Source organism: Protopterus annectens, chromosome 14.part0 (assembly GCF_019279795.1).
Source record: "Protopterus annectens isolate FY-2018-M chromosome 14.part0, PAN1.0, whole genome shotgun sequence".
NCBI classification, from domain to species: domain Eukaryota; kingdom Metazoa; phylum Chordata; order Ceratodontiformes; family Protopteridae; genus Protopterus; species Protopterus annectens.
The window spans coordinates 172,134,456-172,161,955 of record NC_056748.1 but is presented as its reverse complement, the minus strand read 5'-3'; the positions used below and the strand labels follow the sequence as shown (position 1 = coordinate 172,161,955).

The window sequence follows — 27,500 nt, the reverse complement described above, 5'->3', positions numbered from 1 at the left end:
AAAGTGAAGCTATCTTACCTGGTATTTTCTTGTAAAAAGGGCACTGTTTTTTATTATTAGCTGAATACACTTCTGCACCGGCTGCAGCTCCGCCTTCTTTAAATCGCTTTTTACCCCTGGTTTGCCTAGTAAGTGTCTCAGTATTATGCTCTTTGACAGAAACAGCATCTGATGAAGTCTTAATGTCTTCTACAAATTCATCTGCCTTCCTCTTTCTTTGCTTTGGATGTCCTCCCTTGGGCTTTAACTTTGCACTATCATCCTTTGGTGTGGCAGTCTGCTGTTTCAAAGTGGTTTGGCTGTCTTCATCGTTCACAACTTTAGGTTTCAGCCCAAAGAAAACACCAATATCAGTCTGTTTAAGCCCTTTACTCGTACTGGGTTGTGTTGATAGCAGACTATTAAAAGACGAAGGTATAGAAGCCATCTGTGAAGAGCGATACAAAACATCTGATGGGTTGGCTACAGAAATGGAAGAGGACTTATTTTCTTTCTGAGAATCAGAAGACAAATGCATTGATGTCGGTGTCTTAGAACATAACTGGGAACAAGAATTGTAAATACTATCAGAAGTAGCCTTCCGTTTTCTAATCATAGAAGGTTCAAGTTTTTCTAAATTACAGGCTTGAGAAAACAGCTCTGGTGAAGAAGCCTCCTCCTCCTTGATATTTGGAAGGTAAGCTTGACTAACTCTATTCCTTTTCCAAGGAGTCAGATTTGCAGCAGCTGAACCCAACATGTCCACCATATCAGGATGACAGTTAGCTGTACTTAGTTGGAACTCATCAGGTTCTTGTTTCACCTTACTGGAGTCCACTGGGTAAGGCTCCGTTAGTCTGTTAATTCTTGATGTAGACCTATGGGTTACAGTGGTTAAACCTACTTGAAATGTTTCAGCACTTGTTGGATCTTCTTTTTTAAAGCTGAATTTACTGGTAATACTGTGGCCACTGTCCCTCTCTTTTTGAGAAGGTTCAAGGTCACCAAAGCTGTTTAATATACCATTACCATCAGGGTTTTCTTCAAAGTCTCTACCAAAATCCAATTTTTTCCTTGGATTTTTAGCACCGTCTATGTTAAGTTCATCTTCACTACACAGTGGAGAATATGAGATTTCTTCCTCACTGTCCACCTCTATATTCTGCAATGGCATTTTAGACTCAAAGTGGCAACCACCCTTCTGGGTACCATAAAACAAACTGCTTTCATGTGATCTTTTAGTGCTCAGCTGACCAGCAGATGAAAAATGTGACCGTTTGCTCCTATCCTTTGGCAGTTTATCTTCGCTTCCTCGTTGTCCCGAGTCAAATTTTAACAAAGCAATCTGCTTGCCACCTGAATTTGTTGGTGGTCCTTTTGATTCCTGCTGGTAATGGTCATTGTTACTACCACCTGACGCCGTCGTACAAAACCCATTCACTTTGCATTCTGTGTTTTCTTCCCTGGAGATTTCCGATTCTCCCCAAGATCTCCTTTCTGCAAGCTTGAAGTGAGTGTATCGTTTGTAGTGACTAGGAATAGGTGAAGTACACTGCAACCCATCAGGACACTCTACGGAACAAAATCACAGAAAAACTATTTTAACAGTCACGCATTTCAATTTTCCAAGAGAACAGAAGTCTCATGCAAAATAATTCATACAATTTTTTTAAAAACGTATCTGAAAACCCAGCCTGGTTCACTAAAAGCTTTTAAAATACTTTCAGTTATAAATACAAAAAAAATGCACAGTATTTCATCAAAATTAAAAATCCCTTAAGAGCAATCATCCTCAAACACCTGTAAAAACAAAGTTTTTTGTCATATTACTTTCTGTGCTGTAATCCTGTCTTTGCAGCACTATAACTTGTCAGCATTGTGTTTTTTTTCTTCATCTGTTAAACTCAAAATGACCTGCTGTAGTACAGAAATGATTTTGTTTCATACCCATATCATCTTATCACCTTTTCACAATGCAGTCTGTACAGCATCGTCTACGACTCCATCTCTGCAGTCATTCAGTGCGGCAATACCATGATTTCCTACCATTTGAATGTCCTGTAAGAGTGGCAGTACATATCTGTCAGTGATTCTGACTTTTTGAAATAAACATAAACATAATTTCTGTGGACCCCAAAAGATCCGAAGACAGGAGCAGTAAAGCATTTAGAGAATGTATGGAGCAAACAATGGAGGGGGAGTCACTGCATGGAAAGGTATAACATTTTACAGGCAGAAAGAAATTGTTTCGATTCAGGCCTAGAACTCCACTATTGATTATCAGAAGAGGGGGGTGCATAATTTAGTTCATGCATAACTCAATAAATAATCACTTTCTAGATTTCTTCTAGACTTGTCCCTGACCAGTATCAGTTTTGTACTTAATCTCTGAGGAAATGTGAACCACCGATTATTTTCAGTGGGGATAATATCCTCCCAGAGCTACAATGATAGCCTTCTCTTATTTTGCAGCTGTTTTAATCTGCATGTTTGTGCTGGCAGTGAAGAAGGATAAAGGTCTGATTACAACCCAAATGACCAGAGTTTGAAACATGTCTCAGATACTTTGTACAGACAGGGTGAATAGGTGGGCCCATCGGGGGGAGGGAGCACATACATAAAGGAGTACACACAGTCTGATTTCACTGGTGAAGCCTAGGGAAACAACTGCATGATGCTGCCTAAGAGTGGTGGGGTGTCCTGCTGATGTCAGCCCTTGCAGAAATAAGGGGCAGTTCAGATCTGATGCCCACTATGCCTCCAGCCATCAGGCCTGCTTTGGCCTCTGGTCTAACAAGTCCATCCAGAGGTAAGTAAGTCACAATTTGGATGGGGGATGGTAGGAGGGTTGTCAAAGTGGACAGAGAGGGACAACAAGGATCCAGCATCATATCCTATACTGTACCTTCTGTATACCTCAACCTATAGGACAAAATCCCAACTATGTAAACTTCTAAGTGGCACCATGACAGGATATCCTTCAGGATGGTAGCTTCAAAGACTTGGTTCTAGAAATTATAGACAATGTGCAGTGCTTGATGAAGGTATGGGTTATTGAACAAGTTGCTGTAACACAAACATCACCTACAGAGCATATTCTGAAACAGGCCTTGGAAGTATCACATGATCCTGAAGAACTGGCCTTAAGTCAAGAGACTTGTTGATGGTGTAAATGTGTATAATACAATCTGACAGCCATTTGGACAGAGAGAATTTGGAAACTTCTGACTCTAATATACAGGCAAGAAAGGAGTCAATTATCTTTATGGACTTGTTTAGTTTCATTTTTACCTGCACCATAGTACCTATGAATATTCAATGTATAAAACAGGAATTCTCTTTTGCTAGTATGATTAGGAAAGACAACCAGCAGAAGAATGCTGATTCAGAGATGACCTTGGGTACAAACGAAGGGTCAAGCCTCATAGAGACGCTCTACTCTTACAAATTTTTCTGTTGGTATCTTTTCCAAGGGTCCAAGGGGATCTGAATGACACTACCAGAAAAGGTTGAATTATTGGCTATCAGTGGAATAGGAGTAACCATGTGACTACCTTCAGGGAGAGAATCTTCAGGCGAGGCTTCCCAGATGAGTACAACAAGAAATTGGGATGTGAATCTACTAGCCAAGGCTGTTTCTTGAGGTCAGGCTAACGTACAATTAACCAAATTTTTCTGGTCCAAAAGGAGGCTATGAGGATGACACAGACCTTGCACAGTGAAGCTTCCTGTAGGAATTTTGTCATGAGGGGGAAAAGGTGGAAGAGAGCAAAAACGACCATCTGGACAAGGATGGAGGATCCTTGGGTATCTGTCCCTGTGGAGGGATAAAGGCAAAGTAGTTGCAGCATTTCATACTTATTGGAGACAAAAGATGTCACAGCAAGGCTGGCCCCAGTAGTGAAAATTTGTTTGGGCTACTGCTAAGTTCAGAGACTACTTGTGAGGCATCAGAATACAATGGCTAAGCCCATCCACTACAAGACTGGTCATCATTATCATCATCATTAGCCCCCTTTCTCCCATTTTCTACATGGGGTCTGGGAATCGTGTGAACTGTCACCATCTCTCTTGATTCAGTGCCACACTCCTGCCTTCTTCGACACTCATGCCTGACTGTTGCAGGATCTTCTTTCACACAATCCATCCACCTCTTTGTTGGATGTCCTAGTTTCCTCTTACCTTCTTCCTGTCTGTCCCAAATCTTCTTCACCAGATTGTCTTCTGCTTTTCTGCACGTGTCCAAACCACCTTAATCTGTTCTCTTTGATATTTTTCCAATTGGAGCTACTTTGGCTTCTGCTCTTATGTACTTATTTTGTCTGTCCCTCACAGTGCATCTTACCACTCGTCTCGCACTTCATTTCCGTCACCTCTAGCTTCATCTGCTCTGCCTTTACTGCTCAGGTTTCTGTACCATATAGTACTGGTCACACCACTGTCTTGTACACCTTACTTTTCAGCTTCTTTGGCATTCTTCTATTACAGACTACATCTGACACACACAGTCAGTTGGCTGCAGCCGCTCTGATTCTAGCTTCGACCACTTCATTCAGACTTCCCTTCTCCTCAACCACTCCTCCCAGATACTTGAAGCTATTTACCTGTTCCACTATCTTCCCTTCTAGCTTAATTCTCAGCTTCTTCTGGATTTCCCCAGTTTGCTGCCATTACCACTGTCTTACTTGTGTTTAATTTCATCCCATGTGCCTTCAGTTTTGCATTCCATGGCTCTATACTTTTCTGGAGTTCTTGCTCAGTCTGCCTATAATGCCACAACATCTGCATACACCAGCTTTGTTGATCTGTCCCCTCCGACTGGTCTAACCTGGAATAAGCAACGTAGTTACAAAGCACTGTAAGGACATTGCCCAATACCACATTCTCATGGCCTCTCAACAGAGCAGGTATGATGAAGTTCCTTGTCATTTATGTACACACTGCACAGGTGTTGTCTGTGTTGCTTCAGATCACATCTTAGAGAGCTTTCAATGATAAGTGGAACACATTCATATCCACTGATATTAAAATAAGCTTTTTATTTTGATCATATACCTTGGACTGTTTTCCCACTTGAAATACCTCACCTCAGGGTGGAGGCATCCATGGTGACCGGCTGACAGAATTGGCAAAATGAACAAATGACCAGCGAGGACTATAGGTACCTATGTCCACCACAGCAGATGACGTCTGCATACTGAAGAAAGACATATGGGAAAACGGAGGGTGTGTGAAGACAGGTAACTAAATGGTGAGTGTCCACTTAAGTACTCTCATGTGATATCTGGCATGTGGAATTACAGTTGTCTGAATAAGTACAGATGTGAGCTTGAGGTGCTGAAATCTTTTGGCTGGTTGTTGTTGTTGTTAATTTTGTAATTTTTATAGCTGTGTCTAGATAGCACTTGGTGAAAACTATGGCTTGAGTTGACTCCAATTTAGATTTTTCAAGACTTACTGATATGCCCAAGAACAGACACCAAGACAAGGAAATCTCCTGCAGTGGTGGTGAGGAGCCAATCTTCTGGACTATGGGAATAGTCAGAACCTTTTCTGCCTAAGGTTAGCTGTGACTATTACAATGCACTTGAACAACTAGGGGACTGTGATGATCCCAAAAGGCAGGGATTGGAACTGGTAGTGATTGGCTTTGAGTCAGAAAGGGAGTTAACTTCTGGATGGCTTTGTGATTTTTATGTGGAGATAAAGCATCTTCCGAAGGTCTATCTAGCGCATCCAGTCTCTTCCTTTTAGATATAGAATAAAACTGTTGAAGATGATTAGCTTTCCCTGCTAATCTGGCTAACTAGAGGCAAAAACTTGACAAACGGTAACCACTTTACTGTCTAACTGTATTAAAAACTTCTTGTTTAGGAGATAATAATGATCAAAGCGATTCTCCTTTCTCCAATAGTAATTTTTATTATTATTTCTACAGACAGGTGAGCGTTGTTGCAAAATCCATTAAACCATACTGTATTTTTATTTCTAGGTTTTATTCATTGACATCCAGTATTCCAAACTGTTACACATTACAAATTATTTTTAAAACGTAACATTTGCTGCGCTGATATCTGGCTTAAAAGATGCTTTTTTTTTTTTTATTTGGCCTAACTCAGGTTTTTTGTCTTGGAAGTCTGGTTAACACAGTTTCTTAACACTGCAGCAAATGATGCAGGGACAGTGTAGCCTTTTGTTGTTAATGACCATTTTAGGGGATCACAGACCTTTCAGAATACATTTACATGTTTCTCCGAGTCTATATTAGAACATTGAATATTTAACAGTTCGAATCACTAAAGGTCAACCTGTAGTGATCGAACTGTTAAAACATCGAATGCTCAGAAAAAAAGAGAAACTAAACTGTGTAAGTAGCTGTGCCCCCCACACCCTCCGCTACTTAAATATACCAACTCTGAGACTACACTACATTGAAGTAAACAGAGATTTCCATTTACTTGTTCGATATTCGGTATTTTCGCTATTCTCATGTCAACAATGTCACTGTCGGCTTTCGAGAATCTAATATAGACCCGTTTCTCCAAGGTTTTATTCATGGTTTCCAATTCTTTTAAATTACCATTCATGAATTTTGGGCATAGTTGCACAAGAGTAGGACTTTTAATTTTTTGTGTTTTCCAAGACTTGTGGGACGCTTGCAACAATGACCCGGGAGATGCGCAATGAACACAGCCTAATCAGTGGTGAGGTACGCTACCACTTCTACCAATCATTAACCACAAAACTAAGTCCCCACACTGGCCATTCACGGGAGAGGTAGACTAAAGTTTCTAATTACTAACTCACCAACAATAACCCCCACATGATTCACCACAAAATAAACCAATTGGCTTGCTACCCATGCCCCCTAAACCCAAACTGTCCAATTAACTACAATTTTGCAAGTGACGTCAATTAAGTCCAGCATCCATTCCCTTGACTCTATATCCACGAATCACGATCAAGCTTTAATTTCCCGCGCACCACCAGTCTAACCAATTACACTAGCAAAGGTAACATTTCAGCGATTGGTCTGTCCCCCACAAAGCACTAATACAGTTTTATTCCCGCGTTTTCACTACTGTCCTATCTGATTTTGGCTATAGCAAATGACCCCTTGGTTGACTCATAGCAAATCAAATTCCTGCGTACCGTTCATGAAACCAAGTTCAACCTACGTCACAGTCCAGCAAGTTGTCAGCCCTCTGCAAGTCACAGTGTGCTCTTCTTTCTTGCCATTTCCACAGCGTATTACAGACAAATCCCCACAGGGTTACACCAATCAGCTAACCCTGATTTTCCACCTAGCAAAAATACCCCTTGATTGCCAAAATGGCCCAATAGTATGATGGAAATTTATCCTCCAACCCAGCTAGGGTTGCCGAATTACACACAATGTTAATTGGTGTAAGGAACTCACCAATAATGTTGTTTTTAAATTACTAACGGTCCAATCAGGTTTTCTCAAGACTTATCATTAGAATATTATTATAATCAAATTTTAAAATGTAACATTGGATTGGTTTTGGTAAAGAATTGGCAATATGTAACAATTTGGAATACTGGATGTTAATGAATAAAACCTAGAAATAAAAGTGCAGTATGGTATAATACATTTTACAACAACGCTCACCTGTCTGTAGAAATAATAAAAATTACTATTGGAGAAAGGAGAACCGCTTCGATCATTTTTTATTATTTTCTAAACAAGTAGTTTTTAATACAGTTAAGTGGTTACTATTCTTCAAGACTGGCGCCGCTAGTTAGCTGGATCAGAAGGAAAAGCTAATCATCTTCAAATGTTTTATTTGGTTCAGATTGTGGGAAATGCTACACATGAAGAGCTTTACTATGGGGGTACTGGCTAGTTGGATTTCAAGGAGAGACTTCGTGTTGCATATTCTTTTAGATATGGGAGGACAGACTGCATTATGACCATCCAGAAAGTACAGTTGTATACACTTACCATAAATGTAGATGTTCGAGTGTATTCACTGTTGCAGTCATTACATTTGGGTTATCTGCATTCAGGTAGCCCTCAGTCGGCCTGATTAACAAAGTCTTGGGTCTTGTGTCAGTTGCTGTCCCTTCTTCCATGACGTCAGGTCGTCAGGGGTATAAAACATGCAGCCAATGCCATTACATCAGTTTTTCTTGCCCCAGATGTCAGGAGCCCCACTAATGGGAAGCAATTAAATATAAAATTACAATGACATACCGCCAACAAAAAAGCAAATACACCAAAAAGGCTTTTAAGCATAGTAAAGGAAAGGAAATTAGAGGTATAGCCAAAAGAAGTTAGGGGGCTAGAAGGAAGGTAACCACGACTGCAACAGTGAATACACTCGAATATCTACATTTATGGTAAGTATACACAACTGTACTATGTTCTTCATGTTTCACTGTTGCAGTCATTACATTTGGGTAGATTCCCAAAGGTATGGTTGGGAAGAGGAATTTAGATAGCATTAGGACCAGCTATAAGGCCGTGCAAGACTGCAGTGGCAAAGCCAGCTCTGGATTTAGAGAAAATTGGCAAATGATAATGCTTGGTGAAAGTATGTACAGAACTCCAAGTAGGAGCTTCTAGGATGTCCCTGGTAGGGACGCCTCTGAGAAAGGCTGTAGATGCAGCCCTGGTGGAGTGAGGTCTGATCCCCTGGGGGATAGGTTTTCCATGGTGCTTATAGCAGAAATGAATGCAATGGCCTATCCATTTAGAAATGGTTTGCTTTGAAATAGAAAATATCCAAGAAATGCAGTTGTTCAGATTTCCTTTGAGGTTTAGTCCTGTCCAAGTAGAATCTAAGTTGTCTGTGCACATCTAAGGAATGCAGTTTCCATTCCCCTTTGTTCCGTGGACTGGGAAAGAAGGTTGGCAAATGAATGGACTGATATAAAAGCCACACTGGATACCACCTTGGGCATGAAGAATGTATTGGTTCTGAGGAACACCCTGTCCGCATGAAAGATAATGAAAGGCTCCACTGCCATAAGGGCCTGTAATTTAGATACCCTTCTAGCTGAAGTGATTGTTAAAAGAAAAGCTGTTTTCCAAGAAAGAAATGTTAAGTCTGCAGTAGCAGCTGGCTCGAAAGGAGGTAGCGTGAGTTCCTCCAAAACAAAGTTAAGGTACCAGGCTGGGGTTGGAGCTCTCCTGGGTGATCTCAAATTTTTGGCCCCTCTGTGGAACTGCTTGAGCAGTGGATGAGAGACGAGGGAAGGTTCTGTGTTATAATGAGCTGAAATGGCTGAGGTGTGGATTTTAATGGAGGAAAAAAGACAAGCCCTTGTGAAGCATCTCAGTTAAGTATTGTAAAATCTGAGGTAAATTAGGAGCTGCTGTGCTCATCCCTTGAGATTGGTTCCAGGCACAGAAAGTTTTCCATTTTTCAGCATAAGATTTTCTTGTACTAGGCCTCCTTGCCTCTAAAACGATATCCATCACAGGTTTACTGAGGGATGGTAAAGGAGAGATTATGTAATTAGCCAGGCTGCAAGGTTCAATGTTAGAAGATGAGGGTGCAGAATCTGGTTCTCCTGAGACAACAGTGAAGGAGTCCGAGACAGGTGCCATGGGGGTAACCGTGACACACTGCGCAGGAGGGGGTACTAGTGTTGGCGTGGCCAGTCTGGAGCAATCAAAATCATCCTTGGTTTCTCCCGTTTGATTTTTAGCAGTACGTTGGAGAGCAGAGGCAGAGGGAGGAAGGCATAGACTGATAGGTTTTTCCAGATGAAGGACAGAGCATCCACTTTCCAGGCTTGATTGTGGGGAGTCCTTGTGCAAAATTTGTCCAATTGGTAGTTCTGGGGAGAGGAAACAGGTCTTTATCTGGGCTCTCCCATTTGCTTGTCAACATGTTGAAAATCCTTAGCTCCAGTTTCCACTCGTGTGGGTCCATGAGGTTTCTGCTTAGTCTGTCTGCCAGTGTACTTAATTTTCCTGGCAGGAATTGAGCTTGTAGGTGCACTTGGGAGCTCAAGGCTGTGTTCCACAATGCCATGGCAAGTCTGCAGAGGGGATAAGAATGTGTACCCCCCCTGCTTGTTTAATGTACCACATAACAGTGGTGTTGTCCGTCTTTACCATTACTTGTCTTCTACTCCGAGGCGATCTCTGCTTAACATACAAGCCCATGTTAAACCCAGAGCTGTTGGACATGCTACACTTACAGAAATCCCAATCCCTCAGAACCACACGCTCCAGGGATCTAAATCTTGTCATCACAATAAACAAAACATGCTGGAGGGATAGGTTCCTGACCCAGAGACCCCCCAGACTCTGGAATAGACTGCCTATACATGTCAAGCAGAGCGCCTCTCAGGCCCTCTTCAAAAGGAACCTTGATGATTGGATGGGAGAAAGGAAATTCACCCCGGGGATCACGTCAGTCATCCTGCTAGACAGGGGTCCAGGGAAGTAAATAGTGTGGGAAGAAATAGCCAGGGAATTATTATGGCTAGGCTTGTATAGGCCCTAGGGCCGATAGCCTAGTACCAACCTATGAAGAATGTGGTCTTTGAAGGCTGTCAGAGCATTCTGTACAGCTAACATTTCTTTTTGATTGACGTGCAGGTGCATTTGATTTGGGTTCTACTCGCCCTGAATACACTTCCCTGCCAGGTGAGCCCCCCTCCCCCCCATGCATAGTCTGATGCATCTGTTGTTAGGGTTTGGGCGTCAGTGGGTGGTGTGAAAGGTAGCCCCTTGTTTTGGTGGCAGGCCTCTGCCCACCAAAGGAATTCTAGGCGTAGGCAAGGTATGATAGGAATCATGGCTTCTAGATCCTGAGAATGTTGACACCATAAGCTTTTTAGATACCACTGTAGTTTCCTCATATGCAGTCTTGCATATGGAATTAGAAGAATGCAGGAGGCCATGAACCCCAAGGCTTGCAGTATTTGTCTTGCAGATGGCAGGTTTTTTGTGGCCACTTGTTTGAAGTAGGTTGTCAAATGAATTTGGTTCTCTGGCATGAGGTAAGCCATCTGGGAAGTTGTATTCAAGCTTGCTCCTAGGAATATAATTTGTTGACAGGGTACCAGGTGTGATTTTTTTTCGTTTATAGTGTACCCTAGACAAGTTAGAACCCTTTGTACAAAGGCCAGATGATTCAAAGTATGTCCTGGCTTTCTGCCTGAATTAGACAATCGTCCAGGTATGGGTATATTTGAATATTTCTTTGCCTGCAAAATGCAATAACTGGAGCTAGGCACTTTGTGAATACTCTGGGCGCAGTAGATAAGCCAAAGGGCAGTGCAGAGAACTGATAGCACGTGTAGCCTGCTTTGAAGCGTAGGTATCTTCTGCAAGATTCCCAGATTGGGATGTGCAGGTATGCTTCTTTTTAATCTAGTGTTGCCAACCAGGCATCTTTGCCTAGCATAGGAAGTAACTGGTGAAGAGTCATCATCTTAAATTTTGGAATCTCCAAAAAGGTGTTTAGAGTACACAGGTCCAGGATAGGACGCCATGAATTGTCTTTTCTGGGTACCAGGAAAAGTCTTGAATAGAAACCTTGTCCCTTTTCCTCTTCTGGTACCAGTTGAATATCCCCCCTGCTTAATAGATAAAGTACTTATTTTTGGGCCTCTGCCTACTGATTTGGGGGTAGGTCCAGCCACCCGCTTGGTGTTGGCAACATGTGGAAGTGAAATCTGTATCCCTGGGAACTATATTTAAAACCCATTTGTCCTGGGTAATGAGTTCCCAATTCTTTGCTTGAAGAGCAATCTTTCCCCCCAAATGGGCAGTCAGTTGATAAGTGCTTGGAAATTTCAAAAGGAAGTCATTGAGACAGTTTACCATAGGGGGGAGTCTTATTACTCCCAGATTTGGAAGTGGAGGCCCCCCACTGCTTAGTCCTGCGTGTCCCCTGGGACTGAAACCTGGGGATTTTGCTGTGTCTGGGTTTGACTTGAGTAGACCTGGAAGGGGCTGGAAAGGACCAATTCTTAGAGGGCCAGTGCCTACTAAATCTAGGAGGCTGAACTTGTAAGAAATTTTTAACAGTTTACATAGATTTAGCTTCATCTTCCATCTTTTTAAGAACTTCCTCAGCCTTGTTGCCAAACAGGTGGTCCTGATTTAAGGGGTCTATATTATATCATCGAACGCTTAAAAAAGCGAACGCTGATTGATCGACCTAATTTAAGCGAAAGCTTACAATCTCAAACTGTCAGATCAGCGATTTTTTTTTCCCAGGGAAAAAAAATCGCTGATCCAAAACACATACACACAATACCAACACACCAAACAAACAGAAATCCACACACATACACCTAAAATCTGATACCTAACCCTACACTAAACTATGCACACACCACTAACTACCCACTTACCTTAACCCAAAACCTAACCCTCAGGTACATCACTATCGCACACTCACCTCACCCGCTCCCTAACCCTAACTTACTTAAATCCGCCCTAACCCTCATGTCCACTCAATCGCACACACACCTAACATGAGCCCCAACCCTAACTCACATAAATCATCCTAACACTCACATCCACACAATCGCAGACTTACCTGAATCCGACCGGTAACTTTCCACCATAACACTAAAAATACTGAAGCAACAGAAACGGACAACCAAATTATTTCCCTAGGAAACAAATTGAGTTTCTGCTGCTTCGATATTTTGCAGTTTCGCGAAAATAAGTTCGATCAATCAGCGTTCGAGGATATAATATAGACCCGATTTAAGGGAGCATCCAACAATTTAGCTTTATCATGATCAGGCAAAGATTGCTCCTTAAGTCAAGCATGCCTTCTGAGCACAGACCCAGTAACAGCAGCCCTGCAAGAGGCCTCTAAAGAATCAAAACCACATTGCAAAGTATGTTTTCCAACTTGTTCAGCAAAATGCATTAAATCCTTTAATTCTTTATTTTCCCCACAATCTGGAATCAACATAATTTTCTGTTTAAGCAACCCAATAACATGTTGCTGATACTTTAACATATGAAACTGGCAGTTTAAAGCCTTAATGGCCAAGGTTGCAAAAGTATAAACCTTCTTACCCCATCTATCCAGCGCCCTGGAGTCTCTATTAGAAGGGGTAGGATTTTTAGCAGTAGAAGCCTTAATGCCCTTGGGCCCCTGTGAAATAGTCTCTAGATCTGCAATAGGATTTTTAAAAGGGAACTTGTGTGACTCAGGAACCCTGTAGTATCCGTCAGGTTTTCTGGGAGCAAGGGCCAAACTAGATTCCAAAAAGGCATCAACAATGTCTAGTACCGGAGGTATAGCTAAAGGCCTATGCTGAGGAAGGAGTAAGAAATCCCTAAGCCTCTTTTTTGAATCAGAAAAATCCTGGCTTTCCCAGTGGAAATGCTCCCTTAAAGTATGTAAGGTTCCCCCAAAAGACAAAATCCTCTGGAGGGGAAGCAGAGGGAATGGAGTCCTCTGCATCAGAATCCTCATAAGTAGATACGGGCAAATCCAGATCATTAGACTAATCAGAAAAAACAGAATCCAGGTCAGAGGATTCATCAACAACTTCAGTCTTAGGCCTCTTAGAAGGGGGGGGGGGTTGGCTACCCCAGATTAGAGTTATTAGCTCTTCAGCCATTGTTATCATCATCTGCTTTTTAGGCATAGAGGCCTGAACATGTGACCCAGGCGTCGTTTTTTTTAGGCATGGTTTGAGATTTAGGCCTAAGTAAAGAAGGAGGCGTTGGTTTAATATGCAAGTCCATAGACCTGAATACACCCTCAGAAGCCAGTGCCTGCACGGCGGCTCTGGACCCATCCAAGGTAGAGACATCCGTGGGTTCCATAGTCGAAGTATCTCACGGCATACTCCGAATGGGTCTCACTAGAAGCTTGTGAATTAGAAGTAGCGGATATCAGGGGCTGCGAAAGCGCCTCAATGAGTACCGGCGAACTGGCGATTGGCTTAGGAGAAACGCCGTCAGCAGTTTTGGACCTTGGCGGCCTCTCTCTGTCTTTATCTTTGCGTTTTTTCGGGATACCGGTAGTCGGAAGGCTAACCGACGACATTTCAGGATAATTAAACCGAGAACCGAAATATTGAGAGGTGAAAATATACAGACAATGGACAGTTCGCTGATTAAATAAAGCACAAAATCGACAGCAAGGTATGCCGTGGTCAGGGCCTAGGCAAGGAATACAGTACGAATGAAAATCTTTATGAGGAATTTGCATTCCACAAGTAATGCAATTATTAACTTTTACTGACATCGGTAAGGAGCAAGTAAACGTTTCCCCAACTGGGTACTTGGCTTTAGTTGAAGACTTCGGTTCTGAAACTAGAAAACGAAAATTTTAGGAGTCGGCCAACCGGCACCAGCGAACTGCTTCTGGCACCGCAAGGCAAGAAAGATTGATGTAATGGCGTCGGCTGCATGTTTTATACCCCTAATTACCTGACATCATGGAAGAAGGGACAGCAACCGACGCAGGACCCAAGACTTTGTTAGTCAGGCCGACTGAGGGCTACCTGCAAGCAAATAACCCAAATGTAATGACTGCAACAGTGAAACATGAAGAACATCTTCCATCTTTTTGGCATAGAAGTTTAGGGCACTTAAATCCTCTGACCTCTTTGGAATTAAAATGAAACTGGAATAGATGCCAGAACCTCTCTGGTTTGGTGGGACCTCGATTTTTTTTTTTTTTTACAGGGGATTAGAAATCTTGTGAGATGATGCTCTCCTTTGTTGGTGTGTCACATCTAGGAGGGAGAGGCACAGATGACTGTTCAGGGGTTGCTATGAAAGAATGGTGTAGCCTCTGGGTATTATGCTCTTGACTCTACTGCCTTCATGATGCCCAGCCAAGAATCTAGGTGAAGAGAAAGTTAATCCCCAAATACCTCCTGAAAGGAACAGTCAGGCAAACCCTCAGGGACACTGGGATAGTTTCCCAGAGAAAAAACTCCTGAATCCCTAGTTCTCGGGTGATGGCCATTGAAGGGTTCCTGCCCTGTCACTGAAGTCCCTATCTGAAAAGGGATCAAAAGGGAGACATCTCAATTTCTTAAATTACAGCTCCTTGTTACCCTTCTGGTCTCTGGTATACGACGTTTTTGGGGTCTCAACGCTGACTCCAATGGCAGATAAAGTATTTCCATCCTGCTCATTTTTCAGCAATTTCTCTAACTATGGGACCAAACAATGAGGTCCCATCATAAAGACCGATTCTAAAGAACACCTTGAAGTTGTTTTTGAAATCACAGAGATGCAACCAGGCATGACTACATAGAGCAATGCCAGTAACCAGGCATGACTACACAGAGCAATGCCAGTAACCAGGCATGACTACACAGAGCAATGCCAGTAACCAGGCATGACTACATAGAGCAATGCCAGTAACCAGGCATGACTACATAGAGCAATGCCAGTAACCAGGCATGACTACATAGAGCAATGCCAGTAACCAGGCATGACTACAGAGCAATGAGTGCCCATTAATGCAACCTCTTCATCTGCTGTACTGTGAGGCAGTCACATGGACAGACTGGCAAGAAATGGCATGGTTGACACTTAAGAATAAAGTTGCACACTGGTGTCTGGAGTAGTAGGTAATATCAGAGAATTTGGTTCCTGCTCCAGTAGATCTCTCTGCAACCCTACCATATGGGTAAAGTAGTTCAGCACCCAAACAGAAAAGGTCCCCAACACATGAATGCACTTTCTTATGCAGTCCACCACCCAAGATTCTCTACTGCTGAGGAAAGTTTTTTTACTGACAGCAGCTGAAACAATAATAGACTCAGCAAGAGGGCCCTTTCTCCAGTGAAGTCTGTCCTTGGGCAAAAGCAATACCTTGTCAGATTTGTGGCAAACTGGCTTTACAAAGTTGGGATCCCACCATGCCCACTCTATCATTAGAATGATCATCTAGTTAGCGGGAAGAACCATCCAGAAAGTAGACAGATCAAACCTGAAGTATCAAACAACATTTCCTCATCCGGGAAATGGGACACTCAGCCACGTTTCTTGGTGGCGCATCAATTCAAGGACCTCTCCAAATCAGAGGTCTTCAGGAACGGATGGTGTGGAATCTTCCCCTTCAAGGTCTGTGTCCAGGGCAAGTGATTCCATAGGGGACTCAATGTGTCCTCTGTTATATGTGCACTTTCTGGAAATTTCAAAGGGAGGAAATATTCTGAAGACCCAGAAGTATCTTGTGATCTTTGCTAAAAGACGGCCTTGAGGTAGTTAGTGCTGCTCTGTCCCCTTGGGCCAATGATGAGAGTGCAATAACTCAGACAGCCTGGGTGTCCAAAGAAGCAGCGAAGACAGAAGGTGCATCCTTCTCTGCAACAATGGATGGGCAATGATGCTCTCAAAAAACTTGTAATGCTAATTTGAGCCTCAATGGCACAGAGAGCACCCCAATCAGTAGACTCCATCCACAAGTAACAGGACTTAAACGACCGTGACATAGGCGCCCCCAGCTCCAACAAGCTGGTCATCGCTGGTGTCAAGTTTGGCCCAGATTCCTCAAATGCAAAGAGGACCTGATTTTGAGTGCCTAGTGCAGAGACGCACTCTGCTCCAAAGGAATACAGGTCAACTGCATCAGATACTAAGTTGACAACGATGGACCACATACAAGTGGTGCTGACAAATGATGTGCTGGGACTGTCCTTGGCTCTAAAACCACCAGCACCAGGATATGTGCAGGGAAGGACCAACAGTGACTGAAGTTGGTAGACCAACCAAATCCACCCTGGAAACACAGAGGAAATGGGACGACACCCATATCTAGATGTGCACTGACAAAGTCCCTCATCATATGGTCCCAATCAATATCTACATGCCTGCTAAGTCTGGTACACTTAAAATAGGAGGTTGAGTTAGGTCAAGAGCTCAGCATCCTGGAAAGCTCCCTCACAGAGGATCTTCTGATAGAAGAATCTCTCCTCCGAGACCTGTTCTGTACAAGAATTGGCTCAGTGGTATGGATGGACACCACAGCGGAGGCTTTCAGAACAAGCTGCTCTGTGTGGATCAGAGCCAGGGCCTTGCAGGAAGTGGAAAGTTTGGAATCCTTAGAAATGGGAGACGGGTAAGGGACTTTCTTTTCCTCTTCTCCTTCTACCTCTCTCTACTTTTATTTCACACATTCACGGGTGATTACTAGGCTAACAGCGTTAGTAGGCTTTTTTAAGCCTAGCCATATTTTCCCATTTGTAAATGGACAGATGTTTTACCCAAAGCAAATAATTCCCCTTGTCCATAATGTCCTATTTATAAAAGATAGGGTACTTTACCCAGGGGCATACAGTTATATGGAGGTGGCAAAGCATTTACACACAGCCTGTCCAAAATGGGCATAGCTACCAATCCTGGACTAAATTTCCAATTCCACATCCACTGGTCAAGGCTGCATTTGAATAGGGTCATGGACAAATTCTGCTTCACATGGATAGTCTCTCAGACACATATGTAACCCCTCCAATATGTTCTATTTATGTTGCAACCATGGCACTTGGGTTAAGTACTGTACTCTATCATCCTTTGATAACGTGTTTCTAATGCTGTTACTCTTGCAGATGTGAAGCAAGTCCATCAGTACAGGATCAGATTCTGCCTTGTAGGCCAGGCACAGGTCACCTGACAGCAGTCTGTATGAGACTAGATACAGGGATAAGGCTTTGAGGTGGTCTGTGTATGCCATGTGGTTTACACCTGGTATCCTTTTAAAGAGGAATCTCTGTGGGCATTCAAGTTGTTGCAAATGCCTGATGAGGTAACAAGCCAAAAGGACCACAGTACTCAATGACTGGGCTGATAAGGGCCAAACACAGAGGAATAATCACATCTCTAGATGTGGAAGCCATACCCTTGAAGGTAACAAAACGAAAGGACCACAGTACTCCATGACTGGGCTGATGAGGGCCGAGCACAGAGGAATAATCACATCTCTAGATGTGGAAGCCATACCATTGCTTACAAGAATGATTTCCCCACAACACCAGACACATGATGGTCAAAGATCAAGTCACTATCTACATGTGTTCTCACGTCCTTAACCACTGCGTCAACTCTCACTACCTGGTAATTCGCAGGGGTGGCTACTTTACCAATGAATACTATGTATTTTTTTTTTTGCACTCACTTTTAGACCATAGTTCTTGCACTGATTATTAATTTATGATGAGCCTTCCTGCAGGATATTTGTATTCTCGGGGGGATTCAATAAATGTATCATGCTTGCAGTTGACAGAGGCCTTTAGCGTTAACTTTGACTTCCAAAAAATAAATGGCCAAAAAGAGCAGCCTCAGGGCCAAGCCTTAAGGGACCCCAATGGTGATTGTTCTTTGTTTGGAGGTAGCATCTCCTATCCAGACTTCCTGTGTTCTATCCTTGAGCCACTTAGCTATACAATGGGTGACATACGGGTTTACTTATAGGTTTCATGAGTGTGTTGACAATACCTAAATGAAGAATACCACTGAATACCTGGCCAGGTCAAGACCGGCAGTGTGTACTGTTTTGACTTGTCCATGGCTTTGGTGGCCCTCTCAAAAAAGTCTGGCAGGTTGAACAAGCATGATCTGCCCTTAACAAATCCAAGCTGTGCTGGATCCAATGTTTGAAGATTTCTTATGTCTTAACTTGTAATACCCATAAGGACTCTTTTCATGGCCTTGTAAATGAGACTAATCAGACTTATGGGTCTATAGTTACCTCGGTCAGTAGATGACCCACCCTTGTATAGACGAATAACTGCTGCAGTCCTCCCTTTACTGGACGCGAAAAAATGTTTAAGACTATGGTTGAATGGTGATTCAAGAAGGTTGAATAGGCCATGTTTCATACTGTTTAGAAGGCATCCTGGGATATGATCAAGGCACACAGACGCAGTATTGTTTTGCCTTGGGGAGTGTATTGAAGACTTACTTGCTAGTGACAGCTGGGGGTGTTATGGTCAGGGGTATTTCTTGGGGGGGGGGAGACTAGTGGGGAAAGCAGGGTGAAGTTGGAGTTTCAGCCAGTAAATATGCTACATCCTATGTTTCCATACAAGCAGCTATACTTACAATTAGATCACACTTTTTGGTATTACTTTTTAGATTGCAGACAAAGCTGAGGAAGACCTTATGGTTATATTTTGCCTGCAAGGCTATTTTTATTTTATTTTACATTTGTTGACCGGACTAGTCTAACTGGATACATGTCCATTTTCAGTAGAGTCCTGGGGAGATAAGCTCCATGACAAAATGTTAACATAAATAATTAAAAAAGAAATGTACAAAAAAAACCTGACGTTACAGTACTATATGCACTGACACATCTAGTTAATATGCACACTAGAGTTTCAAAAAATTACATGGGGTACATTTCATAATGCAAATAGCAGGCATACAATCTAGTTCAATGTACAGGTGAAGTACATCACTTAATGGCAAAGAAAAATACAGGTGAAGTAGATCAGGGGAGGTCATCGTGCCTCTTTACTCATCCCTCATCAGGCCCATAACTGAGTACAATGCCCCTTTAGGGATGTACCTTACCAGACACCTGCAGCAACTGGAAAGACCCCAAAAGTACCTCACCAAGAGGATCAAAGGGCTCAAACAGATGCCATATGCTGCCCGGTTAAAGAAACTCCAGCTCTACTCAGTGGCATACCGCCTGCTCAGAGGCGATCTGTGCCTGACGTATAAAGCCATGTCCAACCCGGAATTAACGGACATGCTGCACCTCAGAAAATCCAAATCCCATCGAGCTACGCTCGAGACTTGAACCTCAGCACTGAAATAAATAGGACATGCTGGAGGGACAGATTCATAACCCAGAGGCTCCCTTCACTCTGGAATAAAATCCCAGTCCAGGTTAGGCAGAGTCCCACATTGACTCTCTTCAAGAGGAATCTTGATGAGTGGATGGGAGATCGTAGGTTTACCCCGGCTATCACTTCTGTGTCACTGTTAGACAGAGGCACAGTATACTAACCTAAAAAAAAAGGCATAGCAAAATTAATTTAAAATGGGTGGCGAAAGCCAAACACACTCTGGCTAGGCTTATAAATGCCCTAGGGCAGATAGGTTCATAGGTTCATACTAGGCTATCACTTAATGGCAAAGAAAAATAAAACAGGCGGTACACAGTCTAATGTCATGTACACTACGTTACACAATAAAAGATGCTGCTAATGATCGGTAGAAGTAATAATTAGTTACAAAGAAAAATTAAAATGTTTTTAATTTTTTTTTTCAAATAAGTGAGAGAGAGAATAAATTACAGAGCAAAGAGGCTATAAATTGTTAAAAAGGAAATGACAGAAGAATTAGTTAAAAGAAAAAAAGGGGGAGACAGGGCATAGCTTGGGTAGAGACAGGTTTAGGCAGGTTTAGTACAGTGGCATGACCAGTGTGTTTTGAGAAAAAGTTTGTCTTTTTTTGTAGAGTGATAAAGAGGAAATAGAGGAAAGGTCACAGGGGAGAAGATTCCAGAATTTTCCCACAGTATTGGAGAAAAGAGAATCCCCAGCCCAGTTGTTTTGACTAGAAGTTTCTGAGATGAACGTAAGGACTTCAGATTATAATAGGGAGTGATGATGGTAGAGAGACTAGGAGTATTGGAATTGGTAGATAGTTTTGTGTGTAATGATTAGTTGGTGGTACTTGATCAGATTCTGTAGTTCCAGCCATTCAAGCTGCTTTAAGTTAACACAGTGGTTAGTTTGTATTTTCAACTGAAATGTGGCTTTTGTGTACTTAACACTCATAAGCTGCTTTTTTGTTTTGATGAGGGTTTTCCTACCTTGCTGGTCATTGCTCCTCCTGGATTTATTTACTTATTTATTTATTTTATTTTACATTTGTTAACTGGGATAGTCCACTGGACACATGTCCACTTCCAGTGGAGGGCCGGGAAGAAAAGCTGTACACACATGGCCATGGATTTCTTCCTTTTGTTATATACTGTAGTTTGTTGACACAGATTCTATGAGGTTGTCCCATGATTACTATGGGTAGATACCGCTGTCTCAATGCAGTTTTTTTTACATTACTGTATAGGGTTTTTGTAAATATTTCCGTATAGGCAGTGGAGTCCATGTGGTTTGTGGGGGCTTGACATTTTGCCAGAGTTATCACTCAGTAGTAGGAGATTAGTTATGGAATAATTCTTGAATGTTTAAGGGTTGAATGGGGTCATAGTCTTTAGCTTAATTTCAAAGGAGAACGCTTTATGGTCCGACATGACAAATGAGGATATTACATGTAGGAGGGTACAAAGTTCCACAACATTTGTAAGACTCAGGTCAAGGATGCCGTTAACCCTGGTGGGTGTACAGACTAACTGGTCCAGAGAATTTGTGTTGCCACAGTCCAAGAGCCTCTGGGCCTGAACACTAGAATATGCATATGCCTCCCAGTCTACAGTGAGGGAACTGAAGTCGCCCAGGACCATAGTGCTGGGTTCGATGTTGAATGACAACAGTAGGCTTAGGTATGTGGTATGGATACCCAGGGTCAAAGAGGTAAATCTATAGATTGCAATAATATTATATTAGACTTTACTTATGGTGAGTAGGACATACAGAAACTCAATCAGTCATACTGCTTTACCAGTCTTCAGGTGAGACTGCTTTTAATGAAGACATCTGTTGTCCCTTTGTGTGCAGTAGTTGGTCTAAATGTGTGGAAGGCATTATATGCTTGCACTGTCAGGGTGTCTGTGGCTTTAAACCATATCTCTGAGGCTACACAGAGATCTAGTTCTGTTAAAATTCTGGCACTGAACATACTTTCATGTTGCCATGTTTAGTTTTTGCTAAGTTGGAAGACTATCCTTGACAAAACAGTGTCAGCTGGTCTGTCAACCAGGGAGGGCTGACTTAACGGTTAAGGCATTTATCTCGGAGACACAAGGTACAGGGTTTGATTCTCACTTTAACTTGTGCTGTGGCACTTAAGTACTGTGCTCTACATATAGGTAGGGGTTCTAGTCTCACTGTGGTCAACTGGTGTGTGTATGTTTGTGTTCAGTTAGTTCACATTCTAGAGATCATTTTGGATCTCTGGTGGTCTAGTGGTTAGGATTTGGCGGTCTCATCGCCATGGGCCTGTTTCCATTTCCAGTCAGGGGATTTTAATGGATTTAGTTAGTCTGGTGGTAAAACAGAGTGAACTAAAGCACCAACTTGCTAATGAGCTGCTTTTTTTGGCAAGGGTGTAGGATTTGAATCTTTGGGGGTTGGAACAATGGTTAAGTTGCTTACCTCACAGACACAATGTGCATGGTTTGATTCTGATCTTTGGAAGGGGAAACTGGATAGACTTACAATGGCTCATAAGGAAAGCAAGCCTAATGCTTACCTATGAATCTATGAACCATATTCTCCCACAAATATTGCACCGACTTTGACTGACACCCAAGTTAATTAGCTTCTGTTCATATTCTACAACCATCCTTGGAGAATGTTGCTAAGGCTAGGCTCATACCAGATGAGAAGACACAGTCCAACAGCTCCATCAAGTCTCTCTTTATATAGTCTCAGGTCATTTACACCCACAAGAGTCATACTGGTACTTGCACTTCAACTACAAGAATGCATACATGATATGGCAGATCCTGGCCTCATATACGCAGCTGATTGTGCCCTCTCTGTGCTCAACTTGGTGAGTGGAACGTTTGTGACTCTCATGCTAGAATCACCTATGACTAGGACACTAGCTTATATAGAGACTTTTCTTATGAGCTTATAACTGAGACACTTTGGGTTGAACTTGTGTCTCATGGTGGATACTGCTTTGGTAGAATGTTCACGTGGCTATCAAGGAGCTTCACTGTTACAGGTACATTCAGCAGGTTGAGGTTTGGGTAGACTGCATTTTAGAGGCTCAACATACATCAGCCCATGTGTTAGGCCATTACTGAGGGTAGTACATAAAATGCGGTGTTGTACGTTTCTGGCAAACTGCTTGATAATTGTACTGCCTCCACTGACAATATACAATTACATCTCTAACACAGTTTATACAATTGTTTAATAATCAGATGGTTGACATTGAACCTGAGACTATTACACTACATTGTCTGAAAATGCCCATTTCCACCAAGTTGTCTGCAGAGACAGGAGGGACATGCTTATCAGGGAAACGCTCTTCTATATGCTCACTGCACAACCTGGTGTTCGATCTCATTCACTCTTCATCGCTTTTTTGTTTTCCGTTTCCTTCTCAAATCAATCCCAAAAGATGGCTGACAGAAGGCTTCTGAGGATAAGATTGCTTTTGCATTCCAATATGGAACGCAGGTCAGAAGCATTGCATATTTATCTCAGATGACTGCAGATGCTCCACCCCAAGGCACATAACACAAAGGTTGTAATGGCTTGTACCCACACTTTGCTCATTTCTCATATTCCAAAGCTTTATCTACAATAATAATTCCTACCAAAGTTGCATAAGCACCCTTCACAATAACAGCAACAATAATAAAACCTTTTAATATAACCTGATGATACTTAAAACAAAAAATTAGGATAACAATTGTGCGTGTGTGTTTGTCTTTCGGCTTTTCCCGGTTAGGGGTCGCCACAGCGGAACTCTGGTCAGCTAATGATTGGCAGTAGATTTTCACGAACGCTGAGGTGCCAGCTCGATATCTAACCTTAAACAAAGGCACGCCCTTACGCATGTCTTTCAAACACCACCCAACTGTGGGGAGGACATGCAGACTCCACACAGAAGGCATTCCCCGCACTCCAGCCTAGAATCGAATGGGAGAACCTTTTGCTGTGAGGCAACAATGCTACCGCTGCACCACCGCGGTTAAGCTGTGTGTGTGTGTCTATGTGTGTGGAGGGATATCACTTAGACAAAAATGTCCCAACAAAATTACAACAGAAAACTGCAAAGAGAAAAAAACAATGTCACCAGGCTTCAGCCTAGAAAATAAGTAAGGGAGAAGGCTAAAAAAACAGTGTGTTCGAGAGAGCGAGTACGTATCTATAGCTATAGACAAAAATCAACATACAGACATATATATATATATATGGGTCTAGGACTAATACTCGAATGGCCGTTTCGGGCATACTTACGCAGAAGTGCTTTTCAATGAAGAAGCATTTTCGGGTTAAGTATGCTGTTGGAGGTTGTACCATGGTGCGGATAAGGGAAAATTCCCTTTTCCCCACTGTAGTGTGATCTCTGAGTGAGAATACTTAAGTAGGGGGTGGGGGGGTGCAGGGGGGTTTGCCCCTCTCCATAAACACTTTTTTATTGCTTTTTTAACAGGCTTTAACGAAAGTGCTTTTTCGGTAAAAGCACTTTTGTTAAAGTGTGTTCGGTGAATGTGGATTCGGACTATTGAACTTTCGTTCAATAGTCCTAGATCTATATTACATATATATATATATATATATATATATATATATATATATATATATATATATAAACATACATACACACACACACATACACTTTTTTATATATATATATATATATATATATATATGTATATATAGATATAGATATAGATATATATACACATACCAAACAATAAACTCTCGACAGACTGCTGAAAATGAAAACACAGCAAAACAAGCCGAAGCTAAAAACTTAGAGAATTTAATAAAGTAAGCGTTTTCGGAAACGCCAATACGTTTCCTTCCTCAGACATACAATAATGAGACATTTGGGCGTAAATATATAGTGCATTACCTGCCCAATTAAACAATTAATAGTATTCTTGTGGGTAATTGTTACAAACAAATTCCTTACCAAACATTGGTACACAAATCAAGTTAATATAAAAACTCTATCTAAAAAGTCTGTTAAAACTTGTTATGTAACAAGACCAAAGCGTACATACGTTGTGTGTACACAATGTTTACACAATAATCAGCTCCATAATTTTTGCCCTAAATAAAAAATCAGATAAATCATGTTAAATAAACATAATTCATTTTTAAATAATACAACTCATTTTTGTGTGTGTGTGGTGTGAGTGATGTTAATATTAAACATTGGCCGCTGGATGTCAAATGTAAGAGGAGGCCCTAAAAGGTAGTCAGCTCATCTCTTCAAAGCTGCTAATTTTAATAAACATTTTATAGATACAGTTTCGTTAAGACCCGGTGGCATATAGGCTGCTGTTTTTATTTGCCATAGGAGTTCTTCGATCTCAAGTTTAATCTGCCATGGTCCCCCCTTAAAGTCAAACTGTACCTGATTCAGAACACAGAACCTAAAACTATGGTCTGGGAATTCCTCTATGTGCCTAGCTAGGGCGTTGTTCATGTCCTTCTTGCTTATAGCATATTGATGTTCATACATCCGTTGCCTAAGCTTTCTCTCTGTCTTTCCAATGTAGAAAGAGGGACAGTTCAGGCAACAAGCAGAATAGACTACTCCTTTCGAGTCACAAGAGAATCTGCCCTGAACCTTGTACCATTTGTCACGAATCTTGAATTGGTACATGGTGTTTATAAGTTTACACTGGTGACATGACCCACACTTAAACATTCCTATGTATTTACTTACTAAAGGTTTGCTAGAATATTCAAGAAGTGACTTCAAGTTATGGCCACGTCTAAAAACCACCCTAGGTTTATCACCCAAAATCTTGCTCAATCTGTTGTCCTCATTGATAAGAGCCCAGTTTTGGTTTAAAATATTTCTTATTAATGCATGATCAAGATTATAAGTACAAAGAAACTAGTTACAAAGCCATGGGACTCTAATGGCAGTGAAGTTATTTGGTTGACTTCAGAAATACATTAGACAGCTGGATTTATAGTTAATAAAGGTTGAAAATAGCCTGTTTGTCTCTTAATAATAACTTCTGATGAAATGTTGGAAATTAGTGATAAGGGGTATCCCCTATTGACAAACATATTTTCCAGAAGTTGGCATTCACTTATAAAATCCATCTCATCTGAAACCATTCTAGCTACTCTAACTAGCTGTCCTTTGACCACCGCTCTTTTCTGGTGGTAAGGGTGAGAGCTAGAAAAGTGAAGCAATAAGTTTGAATAAGTAGGCTTTCGATATATCGTGGTTCTAAACCTACTGTTACAATAGTCTTTGTGAATGCAAATGTCGAGAAAGTTAATAGTATCTGGATGAACAACATAAGTAAAATCTAAGAAATCTGTTAAGGAGGATAACGTGGTCATAAATTCAGGTACCAGACTAATTGGGCCTTTCCAGATGAAAAACATGTCGTCTTGGTAACGAGTGTACCAAGCGACATAGTTTTGAAACAAAGGGTTGGGAAATAAAAGAGTAGTTTCCCAATGTGCCATGATGCAATCGGCGAAACTTCCGCCACAGGGGGACCCCATGGCAACCCCTGATTTTTGGAGGAAAATGCTTCCTTCAAACCACATGAAGTTGTTAGAAAAGACAATTTCGAGGAGGGTTTCAATTGTGTATATAACACTTTCTTGTACGTTCCTAGAGCTAAGAAAGTCCCTAATCTATTCCAAACCTAGGCTTTGTGGAATGACCGTATACAAATCTCGAACGTCAAAAGTTAAAAAATGATGTTCACGGTGGTATGGGATATCACCAAGCTCTTTGAAAAAACTCCAAGAGTACCTACATATTTGGTGCTCCATCTCAATTAGAGGCTTCAAAATGCTGTCTATATACTTAGCACAAATGTATGTAATGGACCCTCGCCCATCAACAATAGGTCTAAAAGGGGGGTCCATAATCCTTTTATGGATCTTTGGTGTGCCAAAGAGTGATGGCAATTTAGGAGCAGACATCGTTAAAAAGTGGTATACATCGATGTCAATGGAACTCTCAAGGAACAAGTCATCCAATATACCTCTGATTTTTTTGTATGCCATGTTGACCTCATTAATGCTAACTAACTGGTACACTGTTGTGTCTAAATGTTTCATCATACTATTGATGTAAGTACTGTGATACATGAGAACTAACCCTCCTCCCTTATCGGGCTTCATAGCTCTTATTTTACAATCCTTCAAAAGATAGATAAAGTCCAACTCATTTTGGTTAATATTGTGCCATCTCATGTGGTTTTTGGACCTAAATGTGCTAGCAGATCTAAAATCTATTTCACACATCTTTTCAAAAGCAAGAATGTTAGGATGAAGGGGAGAGTTAAAAAGACTAGAAACTCTTAGGTGGTTAGTAACAGTAGAACTTGGCCCCAATACCCCAGGGAAGTATATTGGATGACTTGTTCCTTGAGAGTTCCATTGACATTAGTGTTTTTATATTAACATTATTTGTGTACCAATGTTTGGTAAGGAATTTGTTTGTAACAATTACCCACAAGAATACTATTAATTGTTTAATTGGGCAGGTAATGCACTATATATTTACGCCCAGTTTTATTGTATGTCTGAGGAAGGAAACGTATTGGCGTTTCCAAAAGCGCTTACTTTATTAAATTCTCTAAGTTTTTAACTCCGGCTTGTTTTGCTGTGTTTTCATTTTCAGATATATATATATATATGGATAGATATCGGTCTACATTGAAACATCGCAGCCCATATCATCGAACAGTATTTACTTGATTACTTCAGATGAAAATTGCGGAAACATA

General features: G+C 41.6%; 1 protein-coding gene across 1 annotated transcript in view; it reads right to left on the bottom strand.

Moving 5' to 3' along the window:
* Window positions 1-27,500, bottom strand: part of DCLRE1A (DNA cross-link repair 1A) — a 1,235,225-nt gene that overhangs the window by 1,083,868 nt on the left and 123,857 nt on the right. The window contains exon 2 of the mRNA XM_044055939.1: window positions 19-1,551. Within this exon, the coding sequence (XP_043911874.1) occupies window positions 19-1,551 (1,533 nt within the window). The remainder of the gene's footprint in view (window positions 1-18; window positions 1,552-27,500) is intronic.